Source organism: Pezoporus wallicus, unplaced genomic scaffold (genome assembly GCF_028554395.1).
Source record: "Pezoporus wallicus isolate ANWC-B61680 ecotype Strahan unplaced genomic scaffold, APGP_CSIRO_Pwel_v1 contig_10380, whole genome shotgun sequence".
Classification (NCBI taxonomy): domain Eukaryota; kingdom Metazoa; phylum Chordata; class Aves; order Psittaciformes; family Psittacidae; genus Pezoporus; species Pezoporus wallicus.
Genome location: NW_026635718.1, coordinates 154644 through 175130, shown reverse-complemented (window position 1 = coordinate 175130; position 20487 = coordinate 154644). Strand labels below are relative to the sequence as shown.

At 58.3% G+C, this 20487-nt stretch overlaps 1 protein-coding gene across 2 annotated transcripts; it reads right to left on the bottom strand.

Annotated features, from left to right (window-relative positions):
* Positions 1-989: 989 nt before the first annotated feature.
* SNX27 (sorting nexin 27) lies at positions 990-20244 on the bottom strand. 2 transcript variants are annotated; one of them, XM_057397968.1, is made up of 13 exons: positions 19917-20244; positions 11645-11876; positions 10505-10697; positions 10123-10187; positions 9445-9549; positions 8842-8920; positions 7141-7304; positions 6032-6118; positions 4552-4701; positions 4180-4308; positions 3951-4010; positions 3340-3402; positions 990-1247 (listed from the first exon to the last, which is right to left on the bottom strand). In XM_057397968.1, the coding sequence occupies exons 1-13, from the start codon at positions 20195-20197 to the stop codon at positions 1200-1202; spliced, it is 1656 nt and encodes a 551-aa protein (XP_057253951.1). In that variant the 5' UTR covers positions 20198-20244; the 3' UTR covers positions 990-1199. The 2 variants fall into 2 exon arrangements, with proteins under 2 accessions (XP_057253951.1, XP_057253952.1); XM_057397969.1 differs by lacking the exon at positions 3340-3402.
* Positions 20245-20487: the final 243 nt, after the last annotated feature.

The following is a 20487-nucleotide window of genomic DNA, read 5'->3' as shown; positions in this document are numbered from 1 at the left end:
CAGTGATGGTGCTGGTGTTGGTGCTCACCAGCCCTGGTGCCCAGCAGGATGATGGCAGTGACGGTGCTGATGCTGGTGCTCACCGGCCCTGGTGCCCAGCGGAATGATGGCAGTGATGGTGCCGATGCTGGTGCTCACCAGCCCTGGTACCCAGCGGGATGATGGCAATGATGGTGCCGATGCCAGTGCTCACCAGGCCTCGTGCCCAGCAGGATGATGGCAATGACAGTGCTGATGCTGGTGCTCACCGGCCCCACTGCCCAGCGGGATGATGGCAATGATGGTGCTGATGCTGGTGCTCACCGGCCCCACTGCCCAGCGGGATGATGGCAGTGATGGTGCTGATGTTGGTGCTCACCAGCCCTGGTGCCCAGCGGGATGATGGCAGTGATGGTGCTGATGCTCACCGGCCCCGCTGCCCCATGGCCATATTTCCTTCTTGCAGGACCAGCTCCTGCCCCCAACCCCGGGATGCTCCTCAGGACCCAGCCCCAATCCTGCACAAGAAGTAGGGAAGCCACTGTCCAACCTCATTCCCCTTCCTCAGCCACCGGCACATGGAGGAGCCTGAGCCCATCACCCGGCCCCGGCCTCAGGAGCCCATCCCAGGAACGCCGCCGTGCTCCCTCAGTCCGTGTGAGAACACCCAGAGCCCAACCAAAACACAGGGAAAATCAGCAAATGAAGAGCTTGAGGCGGTGGAGAGGTCCTTGGGTCCCAGAGAGGGGCTTCCCTGCAACATTCCTCCTGTTTGCTTCTTTTCCTTCTCTTTTTCCTCCTTTAATTCTCCTTTGGAGTCAATGCTCAGGCCCCACACCGGGCTGCGTGTGAGGACACCTTCGAGAGGTGCAGCCATCGCAGGGAGCACGGCAAAGACCTGGGTCCATGCAGGGTTTGTCCTGATCCCTGGGGAGGGAAGGGGGGGGGGTTTCCCACTCGTGTCCATGCTTCCAGCTGCAGCCCAATGCATTGTCCACAACCCTGCGGCGGCTCCGCTGCCATCCACGCCGTCCCTCCTTCCTCGGTCCGTCCTGCCGGTTATCCCAGTTGCTTAATGCCATAAACATGAAGTTCACAAATGGAATTATTATTAATAATATTTAGTTTAAGGGCTTTAATACAATAACAGAATTTTAAGTGTTAAGGGGGGGGGGGGGGGGGCTGCGTTCATCCTGGCCGGGGGGGGAACGGGACGGGGGCTAAGTGGCCGCGTCCCTCTGCTGTGACCTGACCATCTGAAAGATGTTCTGAAAGAGAAGGAAAAGGAGAAGGACATTAAGGAGTGTGGGGAAAACGGGATGGGGGCACCCAATGCAATGGGGGTGTTCGGGGGGGGGGGGGGGCACGGCTCTGCATGGCCCCAGCACTGATGTGATGCTCACCCAGTGCATCCCGAGCTCTAATTCCCCACTGCCTCATCCTGAGCTCCCAGCCCATCACTGGGGGGGCAGGAGGGGAGAGGATCTGCTCTTCCCTGTGCCCAGGGCTCCCAGGGCTCCACTGGGACAAGGCAGGTCTAAGAGGAGCAGAGGGGATGTAGATGCTCATTCCTCAATGGGGATTTGCTGTGGCACTGACCGAGGGGCAGGGGTTGGGAAGGGGGGTCCAGGGGAGCCCCCCCTCCACCAAAGCCAAGCTGGGATGATTCCACTGCCCTTCCTCTTGGGAAGCCCCGGAGCTGGGGGGGTCAGGGGGATCCAGCAGCAGATCCCAGCTCCTCCAAAGGCTGCCCCACAGGAAAGTGGCTCAGCCTGAGCCTAAAGGAGGCCAGGAAGGAGGCCAGGAGCCACGCTGGGAATCAGCTGGATCCCCCCAGCAAGCCCCATTCCCTCCCGGCTCCACGAGCATCCCCCCTCCGGAGAATAACCCAGATTCCACTCGCAAGAGCCAAGCAAAAGGAGGACGGAGCCGGGCCGGGGGGCACTGCTGCCTGCCCCCCCCCCCCCACCTCCATGGCACAGCTTCACCAGCATCCCCAACCAGAGCCTGTTCCCTGCAGGAAGCCAGCGCCAGCCCCAAGGGGACCACGAGGATCCCCCCCTGAGCCGGGGGTTCTTTCTCAGCCATCGCTATGAGCAGCATCTGCGGCTTGGGAGGTGAGGCAGCAGCTCACAGAGCACTAAACAGACCTGAAACGCAGCTGCCAGAGTCCATCAGTCTCTTTATTTTACGCTGGGGAGAGGAAATGACCAAGTGACAGGGCAGAAATAGCCCTGACCTGGAAAGAACCTGGGAAGAGCGGCTGGAAACAGCACTGGGGGGGGCCTCACCGTGCCCCCAGGGCAGGTCTGGGGGGTGGAAGCTGTGTTGGTGACCCAGAGCAGAGCCCAGGGGCCACCTCCAGGAGCTGCAGCGAGAGGAAGCTCTCGGATGTGTGTAAACTGAACGGGAGAAAGAAATCTATTTCCTTGTCGGGGAAGAGATGGGATGGCGGAGGAGGGAGGAACAACTGCGTTCAGGGGGAAGGAAAAGCAATTCCCCTGGTTTCCTGCTCCAGATCCCCCTTCCTAGGGCATGGTGGGGAGCAGCAGAGCCCCAGCCCCAAGGCTCACCCAGAGGACACTGGGGAGCAGCAGCGCTCTGTAAGAGCTCCCTGCTCCTGCAGTGAACCCCTCTCAGCATCCCCAGGCTCTGTAGAGGTGACACCAAACCCGTGCAGGGTGACACAGAGCAGGGGCAGGGCTGCACACAAAGGCTTCCCCCCCCCCCCCCCCTTCCCCGAGCAGGGATGTGGGGCTCACCCCATGGCAGCCACAGTGCCTGCAGCTTTCTGCTCTGGGGGCCACCACAGCCCCTCCAGCCATGGCCCAAGTTCAACCTGAAGCTGGAGCAGGGCACTTGGGCAGCCCCTGGAGGGGCTGGGAGCCCCAGGGCACCACGACGTGTGCGAGCTGCAGGACAAGAGGCTGGTGTCTGCCAAGCCCCTGAAGATCCTTGCCCCACGGCTGGGGAACAAGAACAAAGCCAGAGCCACCAGGATCGAGGCCCTGGTCCTTGAACAGAAGCACAGAGCCAAAGTATTTGTCCCTTCCCTCCCCTCCACCATCCACTGCAGCCCGGTGCTGGGCACCCAAAGGTGGGCAGAGCCCAACAGATGGGAGAGATGCGAGCAGGTCAGGAAAGAGGTCTGTAAGCTCAGAGCCATGTCCCTGCCATGACAAGCAGCACCTGCGGGTCCCCTCCAAGGAGGAGCCCCTATGGGAGGACACTAAGAGGAGCTGGGTCCTGTCCACATCTACACTAAGAGGAGCTGGGGCAGAGAAGAGGATCACTACATCTGCAGAGAGCGGCCAGACTGGCTCAGAGAGCAGAGGTGCTGTTTGCTTTCAGCCCAATTACCTTGCTGCACATATTGTCTTTACTGCAGTTCCTGTTATCCTTGTCTGCTGCCTCCTCCTCCACCTTGACAGGGAGAAATAAAACGGGGATAAATGAAAAAGCAGAGCTGGGGGGGACACACCGGGAGGAGACGGGGCAGCCGGTGCTGGCAACAAGAACAGGGGTGGGAGGCCAACAAGAGAGCAGAGGCTGGAAGTGGGTGGGTTCTGGGAGCAGGTTTGATGGGAGGAGGCTGAGCAAGGCACCTCAGGCTGGGATTGGGATCCTCGCTGCTCCTCCCAGCAGCTTTGTGCTGGAGGCTCTCACAACCCTTCCTGAATAATTCAGCAACCTGCAGAGTCCCTCTGGAGGAGAGGTTTTGCCATGGATGCTCAGGAGCCAGAGCCTGGGAGCTGCCACCCTGGGCAATCACAGCTCCATGAGGCTCCCAGCACCGGGAAGCACCCTCCACCTACAGAGCCCTGGCCTTTGAGAGCAGCCAGGTACCCCCGAGACCCGGAGCACTGCTCCAAGCTCCCTGGAAAGCACTGGTAAGGACCGGACAGAAACGCTTGCATCAAAAAGCCTCCTGTAAAAGGTGAAGCCGTTCCCTTGCAGTGACGGGTTCTTACCTCCTTCCTCCACTTCAGCTCGCAGAAAACCCGTTCGAAGCACTCGTGCATGTAGTTGAACTGCAAAGGGAAAACGGGAACAGCTCAGAGCGGGAGCGGCTACGGGCTCCTCCTGGTGGCCACCGGCCCCAGGGCTGGAGCACAGGAGCTCCTACGGCTTCCAACGCGGGGTGAGGGGAGAAACAAGCAGGCTCTGGGCTTCAGCTCTGCAAAGCACAGGGGTACTCACATAGGGGGTGAAGATTTTAACCCATCGGGGTTTCTTCTCTCCTCGTGCGTACTCAAAGCAAAAGGCCATTCCCTCCTCGTCCGTGTCCCACCGCTGCATCTCGTCCCATTCGAATGCTATTACCTGGTTCTGAAGGAAGATGAAGCCAGGTGAGGCCAGAGCCCTCTGGGGAAGGGGAGGTGTAGGGCAGATGGGGCAGTGGCTGCCCCGTGCAGCCTTGCAGGAGCTGAGGGAGCAGCTGTGGGAGCGCCTGCTGGCACCCAGAGAGCAGCCAAACCAACCCCTGCTCTCAGACCCACTGCCAGGACCCCTCCGGAGGCTGCTCAGCACCAGAGCCCCGGGGACACGGTGCTGGTGGCAGCAAACCCTCACCTCCAGCTGCCCCTCCTCGGTGCAGGCGTGGAGTTTAAAGTGCTTGATGCTGATGGCTGTGATGACGTGGCCCTTCCGCCGGGAGTCACAGGAGCAGTGGGGGAAGATGATCTCGTTGTAGCCCTCACACGTCCTTAACATGTTTAAATACTGCAGAGGGAAAGAGCAGGTGGTAGAGCCCGAGCCCTGCACCCTCCTTGATCCTCACCTCGGGAATCCCTGGCTTTGCCCCAGCCCAGGGAGGATGCATCCCCTCCATGGGAAGAGGGGTGTGTGTGTGTGTGTGTATGATGGGACAAACCCATTCCAAAGATTCACATCCATCTTTGGTCATGAGAAAGCTACTGGGATGAGCAGAGACCAAAGAGCCACGAGACAAGCCACAGGAAGAAGCATCTCTTTACTGATCCTTCTCGTTAGTTAATAATTCATTGTCTGGGCTCAGCATTGCAGGTGACCCCTTCCAGGGCCCACCCCAGGCCAGGCTCCCAGCAGGGACGGGCTCTGAGGAAGGATTCAACCCAAGAGCAGCCAGGCTGGGGCAGGGGATCCCTCTCGGAGAGCACAGGCGGGTGCAGCGAGTCAGGGAAAGTTCATTTGGTAGCAGCAGCCCTGAGCAACCCAGGAAGTTATTTACAAGGCAGATTCTTGGGCTGTTTGATCTCGGAGCCAAGCCTGCCTGGCAGAGGAGCTCAGGGCAGCCCAAGCCAGGCAGGCTCCCCACAGCCCCCGTGGGCTTTGCTGGGCAGTGCTAAGAGGCAGAACCCCCCCCGACCAGTCGGTGAGCTCTGACACAGGGTTTGCCACCTGGGAGGAATTCTGCCACGCAAAGAATAAAGAAACTAAAGCACCAAAGGGGCAGCAACTTGTGCTCAAAGTGGGCTGGCACCCATTGCCACCCGGCACCTCGGAGCCAGTCTGATGCAGAAAGAGACCTTTAGCTCTCAACTGCAGTCCCTGCAGGGTGAAGGATTGCCACAGCGTGCTCAGCACCTCGTCCTTCGACAGACAACCCACGAGGTTTTCTCGCTGCCTCTTTTGGAGCCGAGTCAATGGGGGATCTTGCCAAGGACAAGCTGCTGCTCAAACGTGCCAGGCACAAGGGGTGGGTTTGGTTCATGCAGCCACCGACCCTCGGGCAGGTCCCAGCCCTCTCCTGGCATTCCCAGCTGTGCTCGCTGCCAGCACCTCCTGTGCTGGGCCCACACCCCCGGCTCTCCCAGCTCCTGCTTTCCAGGAAAGGCTGTGTGCATAGCATGGGTGGGAATGGACCTTGAAGCTCCTCCAGCTCCAACCCCTGCCATGGGCAAGGACACCTTCCACTGGAGCAGCTTGCTCCAAGCCCCATCCAATGTGGCCTTGAACACTGCCAGGGATGGGGCAGCCACAGCTTCTCGGGGCACCCTGTGCCAGCGCCTCCATTCCAGACACAGCATGGCCAGCAGGAAGGAAAGCAAACAGGACAGGTAGGACAACTCACCAGGACCATCTTTCTCTGCTCACACAGCTTCTGTAACTGGTAGGACTTCTCTGCTTTGATGTAGCCTCTCTTGACATCATCAACAGCCTAACCAGAACAAGGGAAAGGAAACCCCGGAGGTCAGGCTCCTGAGTCACACCGCTTTGCTTTCCCTGGCTGGCCCTGAGGCTGCTCTGAACCCAAATCCACAGCCCCAGAAGGTGACCAATGTCCCTGGAGAGGCAGAGGGATGGAGAGGCTCACAGAGGTGGTTCTTTGCATCACTGACTCCTGCCATGAGCCTCTGCCTGCCCTGAGGAGCACAGAGATGCTTAAGCATCTGGGCAGGCTTCGGAAGAATGTCCCCTGGCACCAGAGGATGGGTCTGGAAACGGTGGTACCTGGAATCCTGGGTCTGCCTTCAGGCATAGGCAAGGATAGGCTGGTACAACCCTGCCACTCCAGCTGGCTCCAGCAGAGCAGAGCTGGCTTCTCCCCACTGTGCTGCTGGAGCCTTGGCATGCAAAATGGGCTTTTCCTTCAGGCTGGAGCAGGTACACAGCCACTTCCCTTCGCTCCTCAGCTGCACACCCCAGCAAGGGCTCCTGCCCCTGGCACAAAGCAGCCTGTACAGCTGCCAGCCAGCCAAGAGCCAGCCTAGGAGATCCAAGAATTTGACAGCTTCTATTTTTATTTCACTTTTTACCAGGGGCTGGTACAGGCTCAGCTCAGACAGCGCTGGGACAACGGGTTTGGTGGCAGAGACAGAGCAGGGTTCATCTTACTGAATCCTTTAGCTCTGGGAAGGCAACTTCTCCCAGTGAGAGCAGCAGAGTCCTGCCTCCCATGTAGCTCTGGCATGGCCACAAGCTCACCACAGCACTGCCAAGTCACCCAACCATGGACTTCTACTCCCTGGCAGGCCTGGCTCTCCATGTCACACTCTGTGCCCACCAGCACACCAAAGGACAGTGGTGCCTGGAGTAGTCCTGAGAGTTGGGCACTCGTGGTGCCTTAACTCCAGTTAAAAAACAGTGGACTTGGCAGCGTTGTGTTACTGGGTGGACTCGATGACCTTAAGGGTGTTTTCCAACCTAAATATTCCTACGATCCTAAGGAGAGCTCCTCACCTGATGGAAGAAGTAGGTGACGGCCAGGTCGTTGTCGTTGAGGAGAACCTCCTCCTCTGTAGTGAAGAGCCATTTCCGGATGGTCAGGCACGTCCCCGGCACCGCCGAGGTGTAGTTCTGCACGTAGAGTTTGTGGGGGAATTCGTTGGGCGCCAGTTTGCGCACTGGAAAAAGCACAGGACAGGTTAAGTGCGCTGCCGGCATCACTGGCTGCGGCTGCAGCCAGACGGGAGCGGGAGCCAGCTCTGCCCCAAGGCTCTTTCTTCCCTGCCCTCATCAAACCCAGCTTTGCCCCAACGCCCACTTCCACAGCAGCAGACTCTGAGCCCCACCGGTCCCCTGCAGTCGCCTCTGTTGCGTGAGGCTGAGCTCCTCTGCCTGCTGAGATCGCAGTGCGGCTCTGGAGCATCAGCACAACAGCCCAGCTCCATCCCTGCGGTGCACAGGGAGGTCCTGCCTTAAGGCTGAGCATCACAGTGGCCCTGGACCTATGCACCCTTGCAGTATGAGGGACTGGAGAAGGTCCCACCCTGGACAAACCCTGCTGCACTGCTGAGCCAAGCTGCAGGCCCTGTTCGAACACTGACTGTGTTCAAACCTGCATTACCCAACTGTGATGGACAAGAGATGAGTGCCCGTGCACCACCTTCACCAGGCAGGGACATGGCCACTATCTTGCTGCAGATGGAGCTTATGGTTTCCTGTGAATGCAGCCAGACAGGAATAAACGTGGATGTTCACAGCAAGTGTCCACAAAGCACAAGCCATAAGGGTGAACCTGAGTTCCCCCTTGCAGGAATGAGCAATTCATAACTCCAGTTGGAGGCTGGCACTGTAAAAGCTTCCTCAGGGACTGTGCCAGGTATTCCCACTCCAGGCTCCCCAACAGCCCTGCGTGGCCTCCACAACAAAACCCAAAGCATGTTGAGCCTTCAGCCCTGGACTTCTCTCCCCATGACGTGCCCTGCTCTGACACACCAGCACCCCGTGACCCTCACCGAGTGACGCAGACCCGGTGGCAGCTCTGTGATGCCAATGGCTTTGCAGGAGGCTGGTGAGCTCGGCTGCCCTGGGGTCAGCCTCTGCATGCAAACCCAGCCTGTTCTGCAGGATGAGTCAGTTGAGGAGGGCTTTAAGGAGCTAAAAATTGCCCTGGCTCTTCAGCCAGAACCTTGTGAGCGTGAGGAACAGCCCCAGAAATCTCTTCCTACAAGGCACAGTTTGCTGTAACAACAGGATGAGTTTGAGGCACACAGAGATGACAAGCCAGAAGTGAAGTTACCCAGCTGGGAATGAGAAACGCACTTGGCTTAAAACCCAGCACAGGGGAAAAAGAATTAGACACAAACCAACCACTACACCCATTCTGTGGTGTGACCGCGACGTCTTGGCCTCTCTACAGCTTCAGTGAATGCAAGTGGGTGAAACCAGAGGCTGCTGTGGCCAGGAATCTGAACAGCAGCCAGAAGACCCCAGCGTGTGCTGGGCTGAGGGATGGCAATTACTTCAGTGCCAAAACAATCGCCTGGAATCCCACAGCCAAGCCTCAAATACCATCAGGATTTAAGCACGGAAGGAGAGATGAGCAGCTGAGATCAGGACTCCTGGTTGTGTGAGTAGAGGTAAGACCTAACAGAGTGCTGGCACTGCAGAGCTTTCTCCTCAGTGGCTCGTCAGCACCGCAGGGATTAGAAGACTCACCGAAGGAGTGATTGATCACTTCAAACAAGGCAAAGTAGTTTGCAGTAATACTGTCCATCCCAACCTTGGCAGCCACAGCCTGCAGGGCAAAGGGGCAGGAAAACGGGGTGAGCAAAAGAGGAGCCTGCTCCAGGGCAAAGTCAGCTTCATACACGTTATTCCCAAGTATTCCCCAACCCAAGGCATTAGTGCAGTGCTGACTGAAGTCAGTTCTCCTTCGTCTTCCACTTAAAGTACTGGGCTCCAGCTGCTTGCAAACCCATAACGTGGCACTGCCCTTAACCTCCAACTTGCTGTCCTGCCACAGAGACCCATGTGTTGCTGACACACTCCAGCAGTGCTCAGAGCCACCCACCAGCTCTGAGATCCTATCAGTGAAAACTAACTCAGTGCTGGCTCTGTCCTTGCAGCTGAGCTGCCAGTGGAAACACTGCTTCAGCACAGCCTAAGGTGAGAGTTTTCCACCGTCCCCATCCTCCCTCTACAGCAAAGCAGCATCACTTGTGCACAGTGGCACTGGAGAGGAACAGAGAGAAGCAGGCAGGTGCCCAGTTAATGTCTGAGTTGTTTGCCTTCATTGGGAGATCAACACAAGGGGCTCACCTGGTACACCTGGTCTGTCGTGCTGTTCTTCTTGACTCGTACTGTCACGGCTGTGATGTCTGGTAACGCCACCCGGAGCTCCACATCCGAGACACCGTTGTAGTTCTGAGGGAGGGAGAAACCAGCATCACCCCCCCTGAGCTCTGTAGACCATTGACTGCCTCACGTCGGCTCATTAAAATCCAACCCCCAGCTGCTCTGCTGGAATCCCATTGCAGCCTGCACCAGAGGAATTGTGACAGAAGGAAGAGGTGAGCTCTGCTCCGATCGGGAAGCTGAGCAAACTGCTCCAGACCATGATGGGCTCGAGTTTTCCATGCAGGGGACATGGCAGCTCCATGCACCCCAGAAAGGATGGAAAGAGAACAAGAGCTGAAGGGCAAACAGCAACTCACTGCTGCTGCCTGCAAGTCACACAAGCTGTGCTCAGAGTGCCTGTTGCTTCTGGACAAAGGCTGATGAATGCCAACAGCTCCTGAATGTGAAGCTCCCTGGGCTGCCATCAGCAGGAGACCAGCAGGGAAGTCACCAAATGCAGGTTGGTTTTGCAGGGTCTCCCCTTGCAAAAGCCAGGACACGCACAAAGGCCATGGGGCTGCCTCTATCCAGCTTCCCCAAGCGCTCTCAGCCTCTGCAACAGAGAAGGTGAAGGCAGAGCTTTGGTGCCTCCATCCCTACCTCGTCCGACTCCGACAGGAACTCCTGCATGATGTCGCTCTCCCCAATGACACGTATGGAACACACTGCAAGACAGAGAGCACAGGTCAGTGGGGAGCCACGGGGATGGGGGACCTTCCCCTGCCAGCACTGACCCAAAGGTGACGTGGAAACAACAACAGTGTGACGCAAGGCTGGTATCTCCAGCCCCAGAAACCTTCTCAGAACAGAACGCTGTGTGCTGGTGGAGGGCACTGCACAGGTCCTGTTACCCCACGGCTACGCTTCAGGGTAGGGTAACACTTCATCCATGGAATCCAATCCAGCTACAAAGGAGCTTCTTTCCCTCCCGGGTGAAGAAGGGTCCGGGACCCCCATGGCAGATCCCCCTGAGGGTTCCTACCTTTCTCCAGGTACTCCTCCAGCCCTCGCCGCCGCGCATCCAGCTGCTGCTCCGACAGGGAGAAGGGCCACTTCCCCGGCAGGCGCGGGAAGGTGAAGTTGGCGAATTCCCGTTTCAGGTTCTGGTGCAGGATGGCGAATTCCCGGTACCGCTTGGAGCAGAGCTGCCGGCCCGCCATGTAAACGTTGTACACCTGCAGGAGGAGAGGAGCTGCCCGCTCGCTGCCCTGTTCCCAGTCCCTTCTCCTCCCTGCCCACCCCGCTGAGGGACGCGCAGCTCCCTGGCTCTGGAGAAGACGGACAGAGCCCACCCAGCAGAGGGAAAACCTGGGGTGGCCGTGGGGAGGGCTGTGCTCCTAACAACAAGCAGTTATCTGCGGGATAATGCTGCTCTTGTGGCAGCCTCCTGGCTCTGCCAGTCGCTGCCTGAAGCTCGGGGCCAGCTGGGGCTCTGCTGTCCCTCACCGCACGCCTGGTGCTGGCGACACATGGGCACCGCACAGCCAGGCTGAGCAAGGAGCCAAGCAAGGCCAGGCGGACCGAGAGGTTAAGGACACCCCACCATGCTGCACGAAGACACGGTGCTGCAGATGAGGGGCTCTGCCCAACCTGCTTTGGGTCCCTCTCCAGCCACAGCCATTCCCGATGAGGCAGAACCAACCTCAAGCCTCAAGGATGCACCTGTGCCAGGTACATGCTGACAGCTCCCATTACCCAGGAAGTGCCAGCCTCCCCAGCAGAAGAGGCAGGGGACCCAAAGGAAAAAAGACTCTTCACAGCCATTTCCCCCAACATTCCCTAAAGGGAAAAGTGCTGGAGATGGGAAGCTGTGCTTCAGGACATCTGTTCCCTTTCCTTGTACATCTACCACAGATGTCCCTCACACTTGGTGTAAAACAGGAGACACAAATACAAAAGCTTATACGAACACAACAACAACTTCTTCCTACATAATCTTCACGGGAGATGAGGCTAATCAAAAGCCTCTCAGGGCTCGGTTATCCCTTTGCAGCTGAGAATGAGGGCAGGCAAGCCCCAACCAGGCAATGTCACCAGCAGGCAGTGTAAGTGAAGGCAAAGAGAGCACTGCCACCGACTGTCCCTCCCAGCTCCAGGCCACTCCAGCCGAGCTCATACTGACCACAAACTTCTCGCCGTTCTGCTCCACGTGCTTGTAGGTGGGGATGGAGATGGGCACGGCCTGCTTCTCCGTGTAGTCATAGAAAGACTGGCCCAAGGAGTCGTCGCTGGGATCCAGGTTATCCGCCTCGTGGGGAGGCACCGACAGCACCGTCAGGATTAACTCCTTCTCTCCCGCGCGGATCAGGTCCACCACTTGCTTGTGTGTGGCTCCTTCGACGTTCACCCCGTTCCTGTGAGGGGGGAAAGAAGGAAAGCCGTGAGCAAGGGCGAGGTGATGGCAGAGCCTTCCAACCAGCCAGGACCAGCCCAGAGATCCTCAGAGCTGAGGATGCCTCAGAGAGGATGCCTCCAGTCTCAACAGCTCCACTTCCACTCTGGTCTGAACTTCCCTGCTTTCCCCTTCTGATGCCTACAGACCCAGCTCACGCTTCTCTGACAGGTTCACAGTCACTCTTGACTATTTAAAACAAGTTTTGCAGATGTTACCATTCCTCAGTGGAGGAAGCAGGAAAGCAAGACCCTTCCTCAGCTGAAGGGAGCACAGAGCTGGGGAAGAAAACACTGCAGGAACACCTCCTGACCCTCCACAGCTTCGAAGCCAACGGGGATCTCCCTAAACCCGAACTGAAGATTCCAGGTGAATGAGGATGACAAAGGAGACAGAGAGGCTTTGAGAGCAAAAGGAAGTGATTTCGGGAGCTGGCGCTCCCATCCACCAGGATACAGCACGCAGGCACAGCTACAGGTTGGGCAGAGAAGAGATTCAGAGCAGCCCTGAGAAGGACTTGGGGGTGCTGGTCAATAAGAAACCGAACATGAGCTGGGTTCAGTGTGCACTCGCAGCCCAGAAACCAACCATGTCCTGGGCTGCATCCAAAGGAGTGTGACCAGCAGGTCATGGAGGTGATCCTGCCCCTCTGCTCTGCTCTGGTGGGACCTCACCTGGAGCATTGTGTGCAGTTCTGGGGTCCTCAACATAAAGAGGACGTGGAACTGTTGGAACAAGTCCAGAGGAGGCCACGAGGATGAGCAGGGGCTGGAGCACCTCCTGTATGGAGACAGGCTGAGGAAGTTGGGGCTGTTCAGCCTGGAGAAGAGAAGCTGCGGGGAGACCTCAGAGCAGCTTCCAGTGTCTGAAGGGGGCCTATAGGGATGGTGGGGAGGGACTCTTCATTAGGGACTGCAGTGACAGGACAAGGGGTAACGGGTTCAAACTGAAACAGGGGAAGTTTAGATTGGATCTAAGGGGGAAATTCTTTCCTGTGAGGGTGCTGAGGCACTGGAATGGGTTGCCCAGGGAGGTTGTGAATGCTCCATCCCTGGCGGCGCTCAAGGCCAGGTTGGACAGAGCCTTGGGTACCCTGGTTTAGTGCGAGGTGTCCCTGCCCATGGCAGGGGGTTGGATCTGGATGATCTTCAGGTCCTTTCCAACCCTAACTATTCTATGATGCTATGATTCTAACAGCACACCTGCTCTGGTGCAGCGGGAAAGGGATGCACGTTCACTCCAGTTGTAGGCAAACGGCTCTGAACCAAGTTCAAACCCTCAGGGCTTTGCTCCCACCAGTGGCCAGGACACCTCCGTGGGCCAGTCCTGCCTCAGGAGGGAAGGATGAAGGCAGGCGAGGGCAGTCACTGCCCCACGCTCGGCCTCGGGCCCATCTCCAGGCAGTGGCAGGCAGAGCCCTGTCAGCTGCAGCCCGGCTCTGGATGACCCACGCTGCAGGATGTGCTGCCCTGGCTGCGGAAGTCAAGGCTGGGTTTCAGTCACCCAGCCCCAGCCAGGCTGGAGCGAGCTCCTCAGCTGGAACTTCCCATCAGCGAAGACCTCAGACCCTGCAGCTTCCCCTCTGCCAGCAGACCAAGAGCCAGCGCGCTGCCGGCTTCCTCCTCTTCCTCTCCTGCACCTTCCTCAGGCCACCCACTGACACAAACCCTGGCAGGGGACAAGGCCAAGACCTCGGGCTCCCAACAGTAAGACTGCCATGAGCCACTTCATTCACAAACCCCGGTCACCACAGCAACTCAGTGGGAACCATATCCCACAAGGAAAGGGAACGGGAAGCATCTACACAGGAGCAAGGAACAGCAGGAGAGGTGAGGGGAGCGCTGCTTGTGTGGGATCCGAAAGCCAAATCACCCTCCCCAAGCCAGCAGGGCAATGGGGTACTTTGCTCCTCAAGCTTCTGCCTCCATTTGGAGTTGGAGAAACGATGCAGGCATCACCAACACCCTTCCAGGGGACACACACGCTCCCAGGAGAGCACTGCTGAGCTGCTGGGTCGCTCTGGACCTCACCGAAAGGAGGTTCAGATACAACAGCAGCAGATGACCGGGTTCAACCCTTCCCTCCAGGAACAAGGTCCCACAGACAGCACCCGGATCTGTGTAGAACAGGAAGCAGAGGAGAACTCTGCAAACTGCTGCAGGATGGAGACCACAGCCAGGCACACGCAGCCTCCAGCAAGGCCTGCCAGGCTTCAGCAGCACTTGAAGAGCAGCTTCGAGATCCCTTCTCTTGGCAGTCCATCACTTAACGTGGAGATGGTTACACCAGGAGCCCAAGGTTCCATCACCTTCCCCTGCAGCCTCCTCCCCTCGGCACTTGGCTTCCTCTTGACCTCGCTGGGACATGAGCTGCCTGCAGGAGAAGCTCCAAAAGACCCTGCTGGGGGGCAGAGGAGCCTGGAGCCTGCTCAGCGCGACGAGGTCAAAAGCATCTTTGAGATGGGTTCCCAAGACAACCCCAGACCTGCTGCCTCCTCCAGCGCCGTGCAGGGAACGTCTCGCCCAGTGTCTGTGCTCGAAGCCCTGGACACCTATGGAGTGCTCTTGGCAGGGACAGGGACTGCTGGCAACCACCAGGACACTCCTAGGATGAAGCACGTGCTCCACACAGCAAAATTCCCCATCCTGCCAACGCTAATGAGCAACATCCCCAAGACACAGGGAAGAACAGTTCACTTCTCCAATTTGTGCACCAAATGACTCATTTTCTGCAAAGACTTCTTAAAATCTCCCAACTCTCTGTCTGTCAAGAGATGACAAGGAAATTTACTGCAAGAAAGCCTACAATAAGCTTCCTGGAGATTAAGACCATGGCCTGTCTTTGTGCTCGGTTCAAAGGAAAAACACCCTAGAAACTACTGAAGTCATGGTCAAGGCTTTGCTTTTGAGCAGGCTCCTCCAGCCATCCCATGCGACCGGGGCCACCATGGCAAAGCACAGGTTGGAGCCCAGCCTGCAGCCAAGGCAGGACCAGCAAAGGAGGAAGAGACCCAGCAGCAAGGGCAGCCTCGAGGCCAGGCGGTTGTGGGCACAAATCTTCCTCACCCCAAACCCTGCCACAGCCACAGCAGCATCTCCCCATCTCTCATGGGAGAGGCAGGGAAGCAGCCTTCCTCCTTTACAGCAAAGTATACACACCCTGCCCAGTACCATTCCACCTTAAAGAACCCCAGGAAGAAACGGGTGTAGCTCCAGCAACCTCTCCTGGTTCTCGGCCAGAGGAAGGGCTCCATCCTCCAGCCCCATCTGCACAGAAGCCTCTTGGAACGTTTTTGGGGCGTTTTAAGGTACAGTTTTACATGCATGGCTCTGGCAAACAGCAAGAGAGCTGCTCACCCCATCAATGATCACCGCTGAAAGAAGACAAAGCTTGGTAGCAGCTCCCAGGGTGAAACCCTAAATACTACTGAGGAGCAACCAAGCACTGATTCGGTAGGCGGGAAGCTGTTAGTCCTGCTGAGAAAGGACACTTCAGAAGCCAAATCTGTACCAAATCCACTCTGGAAACTCAGAAGCAGTTAAATGCAATCAGCTTCTACACCAGCAATAGCAGACATGATCTAGGTCAAGGTCTCTTTGGGTTTTCCTTCCCTGAGCCACTTGAAACCACCAGCAATGGCGAGGGCAAGCCCCGTGCCAGCAGGAAGCTGGACTCAATGCGTAACCTTCCCACCACCACGCAAGCAATGACTTTTCCCTGTTCCTTTTGCAGACCCAGGTTCTCCCCGGCTCAGTTCATTCAAGTTCCAGCCTGTGACAGGAGCTTTGGTTTCCCACAGAGCTCTGAGGAACACCAGCGAGCCCTCAGGGATGCTGCAGACCCCACGCTGCAGACCACTGGCATGAGCCACTGCTCCAGAGATGCCAGGGAAGAGCCCGCAGGGTCTCAGGCTCCAGCTCATCCCAGGCCTGCAGTGCAGATGTCCACAAAGCTCCTCCATGATGTTTCAGTCTGGAGCTGGCATTCTGCAGACACAGGTTTGAATCCCAGTAAAAGGAATCTCTCCTCCTTGTACTTCATCTGTCGCTGCTTCCTCAGACTGGTGGATAAGGAAGGGAAATGGGGATACAAGAAAAGCCACCCCAAAACACGAGGCACCAATGTCCAGCACATCCCCATCAGGAGCCATCTGAGCATTTCCTATGGGCACTGGCCCCCGTTTGCTTCATTGCCTTGAGCTGACCAAAGCAGGAGCAGAGACCACAGAAATGGGTTTAAACTCCTCCGGCTTCAGCCACGGCTCCCGTTCCTCAGCACACACAGAATTCCATTGAAACACGCTGCAGAAGTTAAAGCAGGGGAGATAAAAAGGCTCCTGCCTTTATCTAATTGTGGGCTTAATGGAAAACCCAGCGCACAAGGGTTCTTCATTTACCCACTGCTGGTATCTCACAAGAAAGAGACGACAGAGCTGCAGTGTTTCGCTCCAGCACAGCGAGCACCGGCTCAGAGGTGCCATCAGGAGACCCCAATTCTCATCTAGAGCCTTAACTGCAGCCCTGCTCGTAACGGGGGGAGATGCTGACCCATGGTAAGGCTCCAAAAACGTGTGCAGGGAAGCAAAGAGAGAGCTGGGAAAAGCTGGGGGGGGCAGAATTTGGGAATGCCACCCGGAAGACGGTGTGGTTAAGAGGTGGGAAGAGGAAAGACACCCATCAGCTGGTGATTAGATGGATCCTTCCAGGCTTTTCCAAAGCAGAATCAGCTTTTTCTGTCCCAAGTCAATACATAAAATGAGACTTTAGACCAAGAGGAGATAAAGAGTTCAATCTCTTGAGGAAAATGCCTTTTCCCAGCCGCTCCCCATGAGGGACAGGGAAAAGCTGCCTCCAGTGCAGTTATTCCACCAGGACTCGTGTGAGGGGTTCAGCCCTTCCCTGCAAGCAGTGGGTGCTGCCACCACTTCAGCCATTTCTCTGGTCCACAAGTGATGAGGACCAACCCCCTGGCTGCCCCCGAGCCACTGGGATGGGAGCAGCGACGCTGAACCCATCCCTCCTGTATCCCTCTTGCTCCGGTGCTCCTGAGCCCAACAGGGCAAACGCAAGGAAGCTTTTCTTCCCTGTCAAGATTAGTTATGATTGTCATTCAGGGTGATAATCAAGAACGAAATTAGCTTTCATTGTGTGTCTCCAATGCCCTCAACACCCACAAACACACTACGAGCTAAGGAGATTAGAGGGCACACCACAGCTGCGCTGCAGAAGCAGCCTGTGAAGGGAAGAGGCCTGAGGTGGGCGCAAGGGACGGGCAAGAAGGGTGGCAAGAAGGGACTTTGTGGTAGGCACAGGACTAAATAAACCCTTCAGGCCATCCCTGGAGTGTCCTCTGGGGTGGGATGGGGACTGGGAAGAGGGCTGTGCAGAGGAAAACCACGCTCCCATTACTGCGGCCAGAGCTGTCCGTGTCCTGCAGCACCACACACGTCCAAAGCGAGCTGGGGAAGAGATGCGGGATGAGAGATCCCATGGACACATCCCTATGTGCCAACCACCCCATCCCCCTGCAGCAGCACCCTCAGGAATTCCATCAAGGAACTGCAACGGAACAATCCCAGCTCTCAGGCTCTTGCTCCAAAAAACCTCTCTCCCAGACCAGGCTGCTGGGAGCTGCAACCAAGATCCCGCTTGGAAACCCAGAGAACACCCAACTGCAGCCATCAGCACTCAGACACAGCCCGAGAACTGCAGAGGCGCTGAGCAGGCACCGGCTCCCCCAAGAGCCCCAAGACCTGCAACCTGGGACCACGGAACCGGGCACGGATGGAGCAGCACGGGGACGGCTGCGCCGGGGCAGCAGCGGCCGCGCCGCCCCCACCATTGTGCGCAGGGTGCATGGTGAGAGGAAGGGAAATCACGGCTATTTTTGGCTCTTGGTTGATTGTTTTCTGCTCCCAGCTCCCAACGGCGCCGGGATTCACTGGCAGGACCTCACTGGAGCCGGGGAGAAGGAGTGTGCTCGTGGCAGGCACGGGGTCTTCACGCGCCCAAGCGTGGCTGCACCGTGCGGTGGTCCTCAGGCCCATCCGCGCAGCCAGGTTAACCAAATGCAGGGCTGGTATCGGGAACGGGCCGGAGCCAACCTGGCAGCCCGACAAGAGACAATGGGCAAAATGAAAAGCGACTTCTCCCAGGAGATGAGAAGCGGCAGATAAAGCAAGAGGAAATCCCCCATCCTTCCGCCACTGCAGCTCCCTGCGGCACAGGGGGAAGCCAGGGGGTTTAGAGAGCAAGCATCCCTCATGCCCAGCATTAACCAGCACTATCCACAGGTATCCTCTTTGTTTGGCCATAGACTGAAGGTCAGGCGCAGCCAAGACGCCAGCACCCAAGCCCTGACTCCAGCACCAGCCTCAAACCCCACCTCTGAGCTCAAACCCTGCATAGCAAGTGCTCTTCCAGAGCGGGCATGAGGGAGAACTCCTTGCAGCACATCCCAAGTGCTCCCCTGGCCAAGAACCGCTCTTCTCTCAAGCAGATCCTCCAGATGCAGAACTCACCCCCTGAACGGTTCTCTTCTGCACACAGAGAGCGAAGCGTGAAGCATTTGGGTCACACAGAAGAGCCCCATCCCGGCGCTGACCCCGACGGGGCACGGGCAGCTCTAGGCACAGCCCAGCCAGAACAGAGCCTCGCTGCTGGGCTCAGACACATGCTGCTGTCCTTCACACACTGCAGCCTGCAAAGACTGGCAGCAAAGCATTCCTGCTGCTATGAAAGCCCTGTAATTAATAAGTAATTGAACTTAACCAACTCAGCATGAAGTACAACCACGTAGGGATCAGGAGGCATCCGCAGCTCGGCAGGGGCAGAACCAGCCCCAGGAACCACAGGACGAAGGGGAACATCCTGAGGCCACGGAAGAGATACAACCAGTGTCACTGCACAAACATGGCTCAAAGCTGAAGGGTTCCGGAGGGGAACACGAGTTTCAACACAACCAAAGCATTCCCATGGGAAGATGCTTCCATGACAATTCCCACTGTCCTGGACAGTGCTGGACATCCCGAGGTCCCGGTGACCGAGAGGGATTAATCACAAGCAGCCGGGTCCATCCGGAGCGTGTTTCCATCCCTGCTGCCAGGCCACCAGCTCCAGCCAGCACCTCCCACAGGGTCCCTTGCCCACCCCAGGAGGGTCTCAGTGCAGGCGGAGGGGGGGTTTGCACCCTCGCACCCCTCTCTGGGAAGGCACCCCCAGCCCAGCACCAGGTTCTGACAGCCACAGGCCCTTCCCTTGTTCTTCAACCCCTTCCTTCCAGCCCCCCCCCTTTCCCATCTCCAAACCTGCTTCCCCTCCTTCGCAGGGATCTCTCCTGGGAAGAGCTTTTCCCCAGGAGCTCTGCATCCTCCCCCCCCAAGCAAACTTCCCCCATGGCCACCCCATTCCCTGACAGGGAGGCAGAGCCATGGACACGACTCCTCCTGCTCTGCAACGCGGGGGATGCCCCCACAAACAAAGGGGTGGGGAAGCTCTTCCAAGGATGAAGTGGTGACAGGGAGCCCAGATTCACCCGCCAAGAGAGGGGCTGTGACCCTCTGTCCCCCGCAAAGGCGATCCTCTGAGTGCATTGCCCCCCCAGACATGGAGGTGTCCCTCCGACCCCTTAAGGGCTCCCAATGAGAGGAACCTGGCTCAGCCCCCCTATAAAGACCTCCCTAAGCCCTCAGGGGAAAACAACCACGCCAAGCCCCCCCCCCCAGTGACCCCCAAAGCGCCTGGGCAGAACCTCCGCAGGGCCCCCCCAAAAAGCCCCTGGTGAGAGAGGAACAAACGAGCCCCCCACCACCTGCTGAAGTCCACACCCCCCCATAACACCCCCTCACACCTCCCCCCCCCGTTCCCAACCTCGCTCCCCATTACAGCTCCCATTCGGCCCCCTCCAAGCCCGCAGCGAGGCTCAGCCCCCTCAGGCACCCCCCTCCCGACTTCCCCCTTCAACGAAGGGGGCGGCAGCGGGGGCGCGGCCCCCCCGTACTCACACCTCCAGGATGCGGTCCCCCTTGCGCACCCCGGCGCGGTCGGCAGCCCCGCCGCCCAGCACGGCGCTGACATGCTGCAGCGGGGCGTACAGCTCGCCGTTGATGCTCCGCAGCTGCCCGCCCTCGCTCACTTGACCGCGGACGTTGAAGCCGTAGCCTGACTCCGATTTGACGATGCGGACGACGCGGGGACCGCCGGGGCCCACCGGGGCCCCCTCCCCGCCGCTGTCCCGGGGCGGCGCCGCCGAGCGCGGCCGCGCTTCGCCCTCCTCGTCCGCCATCTTGGCGAGCAGCGCCCGGCCGGGCCGTCACGCGACCGCCACCGCCGCGCCGGCCACCGTACGGCACCGCCCCCTCCCGGCCCGCAGGGGATGACGGGAAGTGTAGTTCAGACCAGCCCCATTGACGCCTCCCGCGGGGGACGCTGGGAACTGTAGTCCGGCGCGGGGGCTCATGGGAGTTGTAGTGCTGCCGCCATGGCGACGGGCACGGCCCTGAGTGCGCTGGGACCCAGAAACCGAGCGAACCTTGGGCTGCACCGAAAGGAGCGTGAGCAGCAGTCATGGAGGTG

Excerpts from the sequence above, each read along its gene's own strand:
- SNX27 (XM_057397968.1), bottom strand. The coding sequence starts at position 20,197 with ATGGCGGACGAGGAGGGCGAAGCGCGGCCGCGCTCGGCGGCGCCGCCC. Across the intron at positions 8,921-9,444 it reads CGACAGACCAGGTGTACCAG|GCTGTGGCTGCCAAGGTTGG; the intron begins GTGAGCCCCTTG and ends TTTGCCCTGCAG. Across the intron at positions 6,119-7,140 it reads TCACCTACTTCTTCCATCAG|GCTGTTGATGATGTCAAGAG; the intron begins GTGAGGAGCTCT and ends TGTTCTGGTTAG.